Raw genomic sequence first — 11,459 nt, 5'->3', positions numbered from 1 at the left:
GCATTGAGATTAGATACCTTTGGATCATGGATAAAACCAAGGAATGATGCAATTGGGAGGAACATTCCGCGGCCACCTGTTGTCCCATTTATACCCGTAGTTATGCCCACGATTTTGCCATTTGTTTTTGAAACGACTGGTCCACCCGAATCGCCACGTGTAATAATTTCGCCATCGTTCGTAGCTTCGCCAGTGGTAAAGTACAATGTTTGACGTGGGTTGAATGCGCTGACACGATTGACATTAGATATATAGTTCGCATCGCAACGCCTCAATATCATTGGTCCGATGTTGTTCAACACGCCATATCCATAGGCAGTGACCACTTCTGATGGGTCATTCAATTTGTAATCCTTGTCCACGAGTTCAATACTGCCAACGGTATCGCTGAATTTTAACGGCGTTTTCAGTGTAACTTTGGCAATATCAAATGCACCAACAATTAAATGACTATAATGAGGGTGCCATGCAATGTTCTCTTTTTCAACTTTGATTTCGATTTTTTGATTTTCGTCTGATGCAACTTTCGTACCAGCTACCACATAAACATATGGAGCGCCAGCCACACAATGGGCATTCGTGATAATTTCCGTTTTTGACAGAATAAATGCGGTACATACAATCTCCGTTTCTCTATCAGCATCAGTTAACTTGTCTTTGAATGCATACAAATATTCTGTAATGAAATCGTTTCGTCTCAGTACAAAAATTAACACACACAAAATTGATAGAATATTTAAATCGAAAATTCACACGAAAAAAATAATAAAAATTTTTCTGAAGCTGACTTACTTGCAGGGGCATAGATTCCAGCTACAAACTTTGCCTGTGACATGTTTTGAATTACTTCGCCCTTGAGAAGAGCTTGCGAGAAAAAGCCATCTGTTCATTAGAGAAAAGAACTGAAATTTTAAAATGAAAAATCTCTTGTAATCATAAAAAGCGTGTACGAAAACAAAATTTGTCTTACGTTTTCCTTGAAGTTCCTAGAAAAAGAAATTTCGTGTTCACTTTCAATTCTACAGGAACATCGCATTTTGTTGGATAAAAATGAAAATGATAAAGGAATAGAAAAAACTTACAGAAAATTCAACGATAAATAGCACCAAAAACAAACCGTGCAGTAGATTCATTTTAATTTGCCAACGAAACAGAGTTTTAACCTGTTGCACAATGATAATTTGAGAAGAGATACTTTGAATTCGTTTGGTCTTCCCTATGCGGTGGCGCCTCTTTTATACCATTCATCTACCAATAGCTGACACGTGCACTGCAACGTATAATTGATGAATTGTAGTATTTTTCAGTTATGGAATTTACGAATTGAGGTCTACTAACACTATGCAACAAATTTCAAAGAAAAATTTCCCTCAAAAAGAGGAGACTCATTTCCAAGGTTTTTTTGGCCCACTTAATCCAAATCTAAAACGGAAACCGCAATGAACGTATCTTGAAAACTAGACGTGCCAGGACAAACTAACGCCAGATTTGGATTAAGTGGGCCCAAAAATCTTTGTAAATAAGTTCCCTTCTCTGTAGTTGTTTCTTGTTGTTGCATCGTGTAATCATATTCAGACACCAAATGAAGCTCAATAACCAAATACCTTTGATGGCCACGTGTAGCTGATACAACTTGTGTAAATTGATAGCAAAAAATGGAATACGTTCGAAAACATTTTAAATTATTTTGTTCTCCAGCCTGATGAAGTTCCTAAAAAGAGCGAAACGTCGCACAATAAACGAATAACCATTTTCGAAGATGGATTTAGCTCAACACATCACTTTTGTATTTATACAGATGGAATGAAAAAACGCTGCGCGTGTACACCAAAGGAATTTGGTGCATGTGATGCTGGAGTGCACAGTATATATTATGTATGTACGTTGATATTCAAGTTATGAATTCATTTCAGAGTGACGGGGATTTATTTTAAGGGTACTTTCTTGTTCAATGCGTTATGTAGCGTTATAATGTTTATATGAGTGGTCGGGAATAAAAATGACCGAAGTTGAACCACTTATGGATACGCTTATCCAATATTCTTGATTTTTAAAAGTGTAATATAAATTCTCTTCACTTGAAAGTGAATCGTAAAATATCTGTGGACTATAGAAATCGTGTTTCACTTTAATTGAAGCAAAAATGTACGATACACTTCCAAGTCCATTGGAATGATGACTAATCTTAATGGTGGTTTTGGTTGTGTCTTGATTTCGGAGTGAAAATTAAGTGGTAGGGAGCGCGGATTTCAATGTGCCGATAATACCAACAGTGCACACAAATTACTCTATTAGAACATGAAAACATTTTTTTCAGAACTTTTTTTTCGATTTTTGCCTGTGTTACGACCGTCTACAAGGCAGGTTTGTATGAAAATCTCTGAGGTCAGAGCGTGGCTGCAATTATACATTGATTTATATGGTAAAATCTAGACACGGCCAGAACTCGCATTTCCGAGCAGAATTCGGCAAAAATAATGTGTCCATCGCCTCCAAAACGCTATGAATAAAACCGAGCCATCATTTCACCAGTTTCGTAGTACCCAATTCACTGGGATACCCAAAACTCATGCTATCTCGCTCACACTTACGTGCAATTTTTACGTGCATTGCAAGCCGTAATATATATCGCAATTACTTCAGATAATCATATAACTGCGCATGGGCGATTGAAAACTAAAATGCATTTTTCTCAAATTTTCAAATTTATTCGGTTCTTTTGTTGAACATCAAATGACAGGGGCAAAAAAAGAGACGGAATTCACGCAAAAAAGTAAGATCGGACTTGTAGACGATTTCGACATTATTTTGGATGATTTTAACCCCGATAAAAAAATTTCTTAGGCGGTTCCATTCTCGCAACTGAGTGATCGGAAGAAAAACAACTGATGTTCCAGGCATAGATTCTGACACCAAATATTTCAGATAGGGTCAGACCAAAAATTCATGATGGGGTCAAAAAAATCAATTCTATCTAGTGTAAAATGGTATCGAAAAAAAGTGAAGACCCAAACAAAAAAAAGTCCTCACTTTTGAAAACAAAGTCGGAAAATGAGTATGGGTCCAAAAAAATTCGTTGGGGGTCAAATTTCGCCAGCAGGAGTCAGGATCAACGAGATCAGACTATGTCAGAATCTATGTTCTATAGTTCCACGCCGCCAGAAATTGTGAGAGGTTCTGGATTTGCACCAGAGATGTAGCACAAATTATTTGTGCCAAATAAATGATTATCAAAAAATAATTGGCTGTTCTTCGGCTTACAACTGCGATCATCTAAATAGTTCGTATCATATCGTCTTGTTTGTATGGATCCATCCACCAGCATATCACCATAGACACTGACTACTTCGGACGGATCATTCAATTTGTAATCTTTGTCCGCTACATCTATGCTGCCGACGTTGTCGTTGAATTGCAACGGCTCTTTAAGTCTGATCTTGGCAATGTCAAATTCGTGTTTACCAACTTGATAATCCTTGTGAATTGATATCTGGTCGCGAGTAACTTCAATTGTTTTTGCATCTTTTACTAGTTTATTAACTTTTACAAAGGCGTATGGAGCACCGTGCACACAATGTGCATTGGTCACAATTTCCGTTGGCGATAAAATGAATGCGTTACAAGTGACTAAGTCTGTCTGCTTGGTAGCTTTGAACACGGTAGCTAGCTCTGTAATAAAAACACAAATAAATCGCCATTGGCCACAATGATCTATGGCCGCAACTACAAGCAGTAATAGCGCATATGGAAAGTGGAGAGATACTGAAACATATTTAAATGCAGACTTACTTCCAGGGACTTGTACATCGGCCAAAAATTTAGCTTCTTCAGGAGCAAGCGCTTTAAGTTCAAAGGTGACGTTCTAACGTAGAACAGAAATGATTTTTTGTTATTATCGAAATCAGTGAAGAAATTGACGGATATATTACGCCTTACCCTTGGCTTCCAGATCCAATCAAGCAACGGTGTAATTGGTTGAAAAATAGCTGGCTGATCAGGTGAACCAATTATGGTCATGCCCACGACTTTGTTATTCTTTTTCGAAATCATTGGTCCACCAAACGTAGAGGGAGTTCCCATGATTTCATCTAAAGTGTAACACATCAAATGATTTGCATCAAATCGGTCGCCCAATTTCGATTTGCATTCAACTCTCCTATTCGTTTTGAATTTGACAACTGATATTGACACCTAGATAATCTAAGGCTAATGACAATACAATCAATTGAACTCCCGTTTCTGTCAAACGTCGTACTGAAGTAAAACATACGGTCACCACGAACTCGCCATAGATTCTTTAGAGGGCGCTTTGGTCAACCGAGTTCCAACCAAATACATGTATCAGTATACAAAGTATTCCATTGTAGTTTGCATTTGACGCCGTCTAAATACTTTATATCACAACGTCTCGTTCTCACCGTTTCATCCAATATCATATCACCATAGACAGTGACCATTTCGGATGGGTCATTCATTTTGTAATCTTTGTCCACCAAATCGATGCTGCCAACGTTGCCGTTGAGCTCCAACGGTTCTTTAAGTGTAATCTTGGCAATGTCAAATGTCAATCCAGGAAGTGCGTATTTCTTATGAATTTCTATTTGGTTTTCGGTGACTTTGATTTTTGTCGGATTGCTTGATAGTTTATTTACTATTGCATAGACATATGGGGCGCCGTGCACATTATGTGCACAGGTCAAAATCTCGGTTTCCGACAAAATGATTGCATTAAATTGTATTTGATCATCTTCGTCGGCATTGGCATATGCTTCCTTGGTAACGGTAAGAAATTCTGTAATAGAAAAATATCTCAGGATGAGTATTGGTTTATGATAATGTGACCAGACCTCCTATATTGGGTAGGAGACTCCTATATATTTATGCCTAGTCCTATATCCTATATCATTTGACAAAATTCCCCATATTCTCCTATATTTCTTTCAATTTCAAATGGAACAAAAAAAAATCATTTAAAATCAAAAATATACGCTAAATTGAGACATCGAACAGCTGTGTTTCGTTTTCTGATGAACTTTAATCAGCATTCAAAATAATATTTGTGTATTGTTTGTTTAATAAACAAAACGCAGCCGCTGAAAAAAAATATGTCGCATGATGATTTTCGTAGAGTCTCAGAAGACTGTGTGAGTAACAGAATTATTAATTATCAAATCGTTGTTCAAAAATATGCTGTGTATAAATATATATGTGTGTGTTGACTGCAAACGAAGCCTTAGTCGAAAAACAGCTAAAGAGCGTTTGCAAAATGCAAATACAGCATATTCACGAATAACGGGCTATTTTTCGATACAGTGCGATACGAATAATTCTAAGAATCATATTATATAGAAACAGAAATGAAAAAAATCCAAACAACAAACACTGTCCGCGTAATCGGTACGCCGCGTCCATTGTTTATAATCAATAAATTGATGCATAAACATTATCCAAAACGAGAACCACAGCATGTGACGATGTTCGTTCGACAGTCACGTCTCATCGTGTTCATTCGTCAGTCAGAGCTCATCGGTGATACAACGTGCAATTTTAAGTTTAGTGAATTTTGTCTTTTCAAAAGACATAATAAAGTGTTTTTAAAGCTATAAAACATGCCAAACTACTCAACATCATTCAATCCAGAATGGCTGGATAGATACACTTGGTTGAGGCCAGATAAGAATGACAAGCATATGGTACATTGTACATTGTGCCCAAGTCATTTTTCAGTTGCAAACAGAGGTGAAAATGCATTGAGCCAACACAAAGAAACAAAACTACACAAAGAAAGAGAATCTGCTGCCGCAAAAACGGTTTCAATTGTTGATCATTTCAAAAGTATGTTTCATGTTTCTTTGCCATAAATGGTTTATATTAATAAGATTTGGTTTTTAGAGCCACCCGATGAAAAAAACGTCGCTCGTATGGAAATCACGAGCGTTTATCACATGGTTGATGAAAACCATAGTTTCCGATCGGCTGATTGCAATTCATTTCTCATTAAAAATGTGTATGGTAACAATCCAAAGTTTACGTGTTCCAGAACAAAAGCTGAAGCAATTTTGAAAGGTTTGTTTATTTCAATATCATAAAATGAATGATTTTACTTAATTGTCAAATGTGTTGTTTCAAGGTGTTCTTGCCCCATTGTCAAAGGATATGGTATTTAAAGACCTACAAAAAGCCAGATTTGTCGCATTGGCGGGTGACGCATCGAACCACGGAAACATTAAAATGTTTCCCATTGTTGCACGGTACTTCTCACTCACACTTGGTGTTCAAAACAAAATGTTGGAGTTTGCAGAGTTGAATGACGAAAAAGCGAATACAATTATTGGTCTTATCGATTCTGTCTGCAAAGAATACCGTTTGGAGGAAAAGTTGTCATCTTTTTCAGCGGATAACGCGAAGGTCAATTTTGGTGGTCTGACACGAGGTGGAAATGTGAATATTTTTAGTCAGCTTCAAGCACAATATGGAAACAGACTCATCGGTGTTGGATGCAATGCACATCTTGTGCACAATACTATTCAAAATGCATGTGACGAAATAAGTATTTTTAATATCGAAGCAATGGTAGTGAAGATCTACAAATATTTTTATCGCAACACTGTGCGTGTGACTCGTTTGAAAGAAATCTTTGATTCATCGGATACGGAATACATGCAACTGCTTGGCTACGGTAAAACTCGTTTCCTTGCATTCAAAGGTTGCATTCAACGAATCATACAATTCTTCGACGCATTGAAGGCCTTCTTTCTTGACCCAGAAGAAAAGAAAGTACCGGAAAAATTGATAACATTTTTCAACTGTCCAATTGCGAAATTGCTGTTGATTTTCATTCACGATCAAAGTGCACTGTTTGAGGAAAAAATATTACAATTGGAAGGTGATAACGTCACAGGTTTCGAAGCATTTGAAATTATGAGTCAACTGAAAAATTCCATCCAAGTTCAAGCTGATGATAAATATCGTACATACGAATTTCGAGACGAAAACCGAAAAATCAAGAACAGTTTACCATTTACTCTGACTTCAAAGGGCAAGAAAGGTGGTGTAGTCGAAACCGTCATCGATCAAAAATACATTGACCAGCTAGTTGAAAAGTTTCATGGCAAGTTTGCATTTACTTTAAAATGAAATTAAGTTAAGTTACTCAAGTACTGTTTTATTTCTTTACAGAAAATACTCTTGCATATTTGACCAAGTGGTTGGAATGGCTTTCTCCAATTGAGAAATGGGGATGGGTCGCTATGAAGTTGATGCCAAAGTGGGACGAAGTTGAAGAATGCGTGGACGATCTCATCGCGAAGAAATTTATCGATGCGTCAAAGGAAAAGGAAATCCATGCAGAATATGCTCACTTGAAACCATTTATTGAATTTTCAATTTCAAAATGGAAAGAAGAAAATGTATCCGCTCAACAGCGTTGGCTTGATGTTTTCGCGTTCTTGCGAACAAAAGATCTTCCATTCAACAAATTTGCCATTCTGATTGAATATGCGTTCACTATTCCAGGTGCTGAGTTACTTATTGATATGTAAAAAGTGAAATTTTGATTTACTTATTTTTTTTCTTAAATTGTGATAGGTGCAAACTTGGTGTGTGAACGGCTTTTTTCATTAGTAACCAACTACTGGACCGACAAGAAATCTCGACTCACAATCGACACACTGAAGAGCTGGCTGCAAGCAAAATTCAACATGACCATGACCTGTGAACAATTCGCTGAATGAATTCGTACCCGCGAAGATATTTTGCGGGAGGTAACATGCATTGAATAAATCCAAGCTTATTCAATAATAATGTTTTCTTTCTTTTTTTTTTTCAGGTTCAAGCTGATCCGAAATATCACGTTTGAATAATTGAAAAATGCGACCAAATCGATATCATTCAAATTTTCATAAGCAAATATTTGATCTCTGAACTATGAATAAACACTGCATACACTTTATCTATCAGTAGCACACAAGATGTTCTTGTTTTAATCGAATTTGGTGTTTTTTTTGTAATTTTTAACTAGTCCTATATTTCGACCGAAAAAATATAGGATGTCCTATATTCTCCTATATTTTTGACTCCGAACTCCTATTTATTCACCAAAATGGTCTGGTCACATTATTTATGAATCATGAAAAATCACCTCTTTTGCCGTCGAAAGAGAAAAAAAAAATGAAGATTAAACGTGACGATAAAACCAGATAATAAATTGGTTTAATTCAAATTTCGATTGCACACTTACTTCCCGGTACCGCTATATCGGCTATAAATTTAGCTTCATTAGGTGTAAGCGAAGGTGGAAGTGGTTTCACGCTCTGAAATAAAATAATATAATAAATAAATAAATATCCAAAAAAGGCAGTTTATTGTCAATTTCAGTTTCACAAGTGAATTTGAATTCACTAAATTTATTCCGGATTTTGTAGTGAATTTGTCGAATGAAGATTTCACAGTTAACGAACTTAATCTGTTGAATCGTGGTTTAAAGTTCACACCAAAACCAAACCAAACAGATTTCACTGAATCAATTGTCGATATTGAAACCATTTTAAAATACCGTTTGCCCAGTACACAAAGCGCGATTAGAACAAAAGCGTGTGAGGTGATAGAAAACGTGATGAGTGACATGGAAAAGAAAAACTTTTTGAAAAATGAACAATTTGAAACAGTTGCTTCATTAAAGAAGAAAGATTGTGTGTACGTAAAAGCCGATAAAGGCAATAAATTAGTTGTTTTAGATAAAATGGATTATGAAAATCGTGTGCATAGTGTGATCTCGGAGTGTGAATATAAAGTCTTTCGAAAAGTCCTTTGCCCAAAATGATTAGAGACAGCGACAAACTAAGACAACGAATTGGCCCGGTTTTTGGTCGACGACTCATTCAAAAATTAAATGCCGCGAATCCGTCTGTTGCATTGTTGTATTGCTTGCCAAAAATACACAAAGATGGGAGAAAAATGAGGCCGATTGTCTCAAGCATCAATACACCAACGTATAAGTTGGCAAAATAGCTCGGCAATGAAATAAGAACGCTACCATCAATCAAAAGTCGCTCAGTGAAGAACAGATTTGATTTCGTTAAGAAAGTTGAAATAGTGACAGTTGGTGTGAACGAAAAAATCGGTTCATTTGATGTGACTAATTTGTTTCCGAGCATCGATGTGGACCTTGCTTTGACTGCATTCGATAAATATTTGAACAATTTGGATATTTCCGATGACAAAGTGCAAATATACAGTGATGTTGCTAAATTATGCATGAAACATAATCTCTTTCAATTTCGGGAAAAATTCTATCATGTTGAAAAAGGAACAAATATGGATAATCGATTGTCCCCTTTGATTAGTGAATGTTTCATAGCTGCGTTGGAAAATCAGTTAGAAGAAAAGGGCCTTTTGCCAAGAGTGTGGCATCGATATGTTGATGATATTTTTGCAGTGTTCGAACGCGAAAAATTGGACGAAATTTTGAATAACTGTAATTCTCAATTCCCGACAATTAAATTCACTTGTGAAACTGAAATTGACAATAAACTGCCATTTTTGGATATTCAAGTGCACAGAAAAACAGATCACTCGCCAGAATTTTCAGTTTATCACAAGCCAACCAGTACGACGCGTGTTATAACGAGCGATTCGCATTGCCCGTTTCAATACAAAACAGCCTCTTTTCATTCAATCTCATCGTTTGTGTACGCTTCCTCTTTCGATCGAACATTACAAAGAAGAGTACGATTACATGAAATCGGTTGCCCCTCAAAACGGTTTATCAATTTCAATGGTTGATAAAATAATCAAGAAACATGCTAACAAAGCGAAAAAAATGAATGCAACGACTTTATCACCATCTGAAGAAAAACCGGAGAAAAAGAGAGTGTCTGTGTCGTATGTCCCACAAATCACAAACAAATTAAAAAACGTATTCAATGAATTCGATATGACGTAAGTTTACAGGAACAATAATAAATTAGGTAATTTGCTTGGGAGTACAAAAGACAGAAAAAACAATTTAGAAAAATCTGGCATATTACATGTAGCGAATGTGGAGCTGTTTACATTGGTCAAACGAAGCGCTCAGTCAAAAAACGTTTCAAATAACATCTGAGATGCATAGAGCACAAATATGTAAGACAGTCGGCGTTTGCCAATCATGCGGTGTTCAATCACCATTTAAATGTGACTATTGACAACGTTGAGTTGATACAAAGTGTGAGTGACGAGAGACGACTCACAGTGAATTTAGATAACGGCAACATCGATTGAGTGTTGTTCGCATTCGTTTGACCGATAAATATGTGTGTGCATTTGTGTGTGTTTGCGTCGTTCAATGTTGTGACGATTGCGGCGAGGTGGTTTGGCTGACAATGCGATTTTCGTTTCAGTCGTAATGCTGATAATGGCTCGTAAGTCGAGTTGAAATGCATTCAAGGTTGGTTGTTAAAATGAAGTAGCGTTTATTTTGATAATTCCGTGTAGAATCAATAAGGTGTTTGCACAATTTAATTTGATATTATATCGATTCTACGTAGTTCAGTGTGAAAAATGTCATTGTAACTGTGCGAACAAAGCAAAGGGTGAACATAATGCATACCGGGCAACGCAGCCAACTTCACGTTGGTTGTCACTTGGTTACTACTGCAACGCATTGACGTATGCTTGTGTTCGAATAAAAACCCAATTAAAATGAACTAAAACCAAATGAAAATTTATTCCAAATAATTTGAGAGAGATATTTTTTAATAAAGTATAATTTCTACTTATATTCAACCAAGTTTTAGAGAAATCATAGTCTTTGTTTTGCTGCAACAAGACTTTGTTGTTTAGTCAGAATGAAAGTAGAAATTAATTGTGAACAATCCATTTCAAAGTCTTATTGCAGCGAAACCAACTCTATGATTTTTTTTTTAAATTTTGCCAAATATAAGTAGAAAAGGTACTCTTTCAAGAAATATGTTCTCTAATTTTTTTTGAACCTACTTTTCATTTGGTTTTAGTTAACTTTAATCTGGTTATTTTTCAATCAGAAGCATACGTCAATCGCAACGCAAAGTGGCACAAGCTTGGACCATTTTTCGCATACACACGCGTATGAACGCAACGATTGTATGCAGAAAATGGGACATGCTTGTGCCACTTTGCGTTAAGACTGACTGTAGTTGGCCGGGCAAACGCTTTGGCGTGGCGCTGTCAACAATGTTGCCCCATTTATTCACACTTTGGAACAAAGGGATATTGCAACTTTTTTGACCAGAAAAAACGCCATCTTACGTCGTGCCCGTTAATTATTTAACTGTACATTTAGATGGTAGAGCTAGAACAAAGTTTCGACACTATGCATAAACTTGGAAAGAGCTTGATAAACTTGATGTAATACATATATTTTATGGTCGTTGCAATAACCCTATGTGTGCGAAAAAGAAGAAAATGAGAGAGTCTGCGTTTGCTAAACATGTAGTGGAGAG

At 36.4% G+C, this 11,459-nt stretch overlaps 3 protein-coding genes across 3 annotated transcripts; 1 reads left to right on the top strand and 2 right to left on the bottom strand.

The window, feature by feature from the left end:
• Nucleotides 1–17: 17 nt before the first annotated feature.
• On the bottom strand, nt 18–977 carry LOC129572712 (serine protease 3-like; the record flags this gene model as incomplete). The annotated part of the gene is made up of 3 exons (XM_055452728.1): nt 971–977; nt 793–882; nt 18–676 (listed from the first exon to the last, which is right to left on the bottom strand). Coding segments are annotated over exons 2-3 (702 nt in total), but the record flags the coding sequence as incomplete, so codon positions are not given.
• A 2,165-nt stretch (nt 978–3,142) lies between these two features.
• LOC129572710 (coagulation factor X-like) lies at nt 3,143–4,080 on the bottom strand. The gene is made up of 3 exons (XM_055452726.1): nt 3,937–4,080; nt 3,790–3,862; nt 3,143–3,669 (listed from the first exon to the last, which is right to left on the bottom strand). The coding sequence occupies exons 1-3, from the start codon at nt 4,078–4,080 to the stop codon at nt 3,143–3,145; spliced, it is 744 nt and encodes a 247-aa protein (XP_055308701.1).
• A 1,460-nt stretch (nt 4,081–5,540) lies between these two features.
• On the top strand, nt 5,541–7,876 carry LOC129572711 (uncharacterized). The gene is made up of 5 exons (XM_055452727.1): nt 5,541–5,835; nt 5,893–6,066; nt 7,180–7,515; nt 7,588–7,763; nt 7,829–7,876. Exons 1-4 carry the CDS (start codon nt 5,610–5,612, stop codon nt 7,731–7,733), a joined length of 882 nt encoding a protein of 293 aa, XP_055308702.1. The 5' UTR covers nt 5,541–5,609; the 3' UTR covers nt 7,734–7,763; nt 7,829–7,876.
• Nucleotides 7,877–11,459: the final 3,583 nt, after the last annotated feature.

Source organism: Sitodiplosis mosellana, unplaced genomic scaffold (assembly GCF_009176505.1).
Source record: "Sitodiplosis mosellana isolate CC-2019 unplaced genomic scaffold, AAFC_SMos_1.0 Smas_scaffold_5423, whole genome shotgun sequence".
NCBI classification, from domain to species: domain Eukaryota; kingdom Metazoa; phylum Arthropoda; class Insecta; order Diptera; family Cecidomyiidae; genus Sitodiplosis; species Sitodiplosis mosellana.
Note: the sequence above shows the minus strand (reverse complement) of the source record. Positions and strands in the feature narration are given on the sequence as shown.

Coding starts and splice junctions, on each gene's coding strand:
- LOC129572710 (XM_055452726.1), bottom strand. CDS start 4,080: ATGGGAACTCCCTCTACGTTTGGTGGACCAATGATTTCGAAAAAGAAT. Junction 3,863..3,936: donor ATTGGATCTGGAAGCCAAGG/GTAAGGCGTAAT, acceptor GTTCTACGTTAG/AACGTCACCTTTGAACTTAA. Junction 3,670..3,789: donor CGATGTACAAGTCCCTGGAA/GTAAGTCTGCAT, acceptor TTTTTATTACAG/AGCTAGCTACCGTGTTCAAA.
- LOC129572711 (XM_055452727.1), top strand. CDS start 5,610: ATGCCAAACTACTCAACATCATTCAATCCAGAATGGCTGGATAGATAC. Junction 5,836..5,892: donor AATTGTTGATCATTTCAAAA/GTATGTTTCATG, acceptor TTTGGTTTTTAG/AGCCACCCGATGAAAAAAAC. Junction 6,067..7,179: donor AGCTGAAGCAATTTTGAAAG/GTTTGTTTATTT, acceptor ATTTCTTTACAG/AAAATACTCTTGCATATTTG.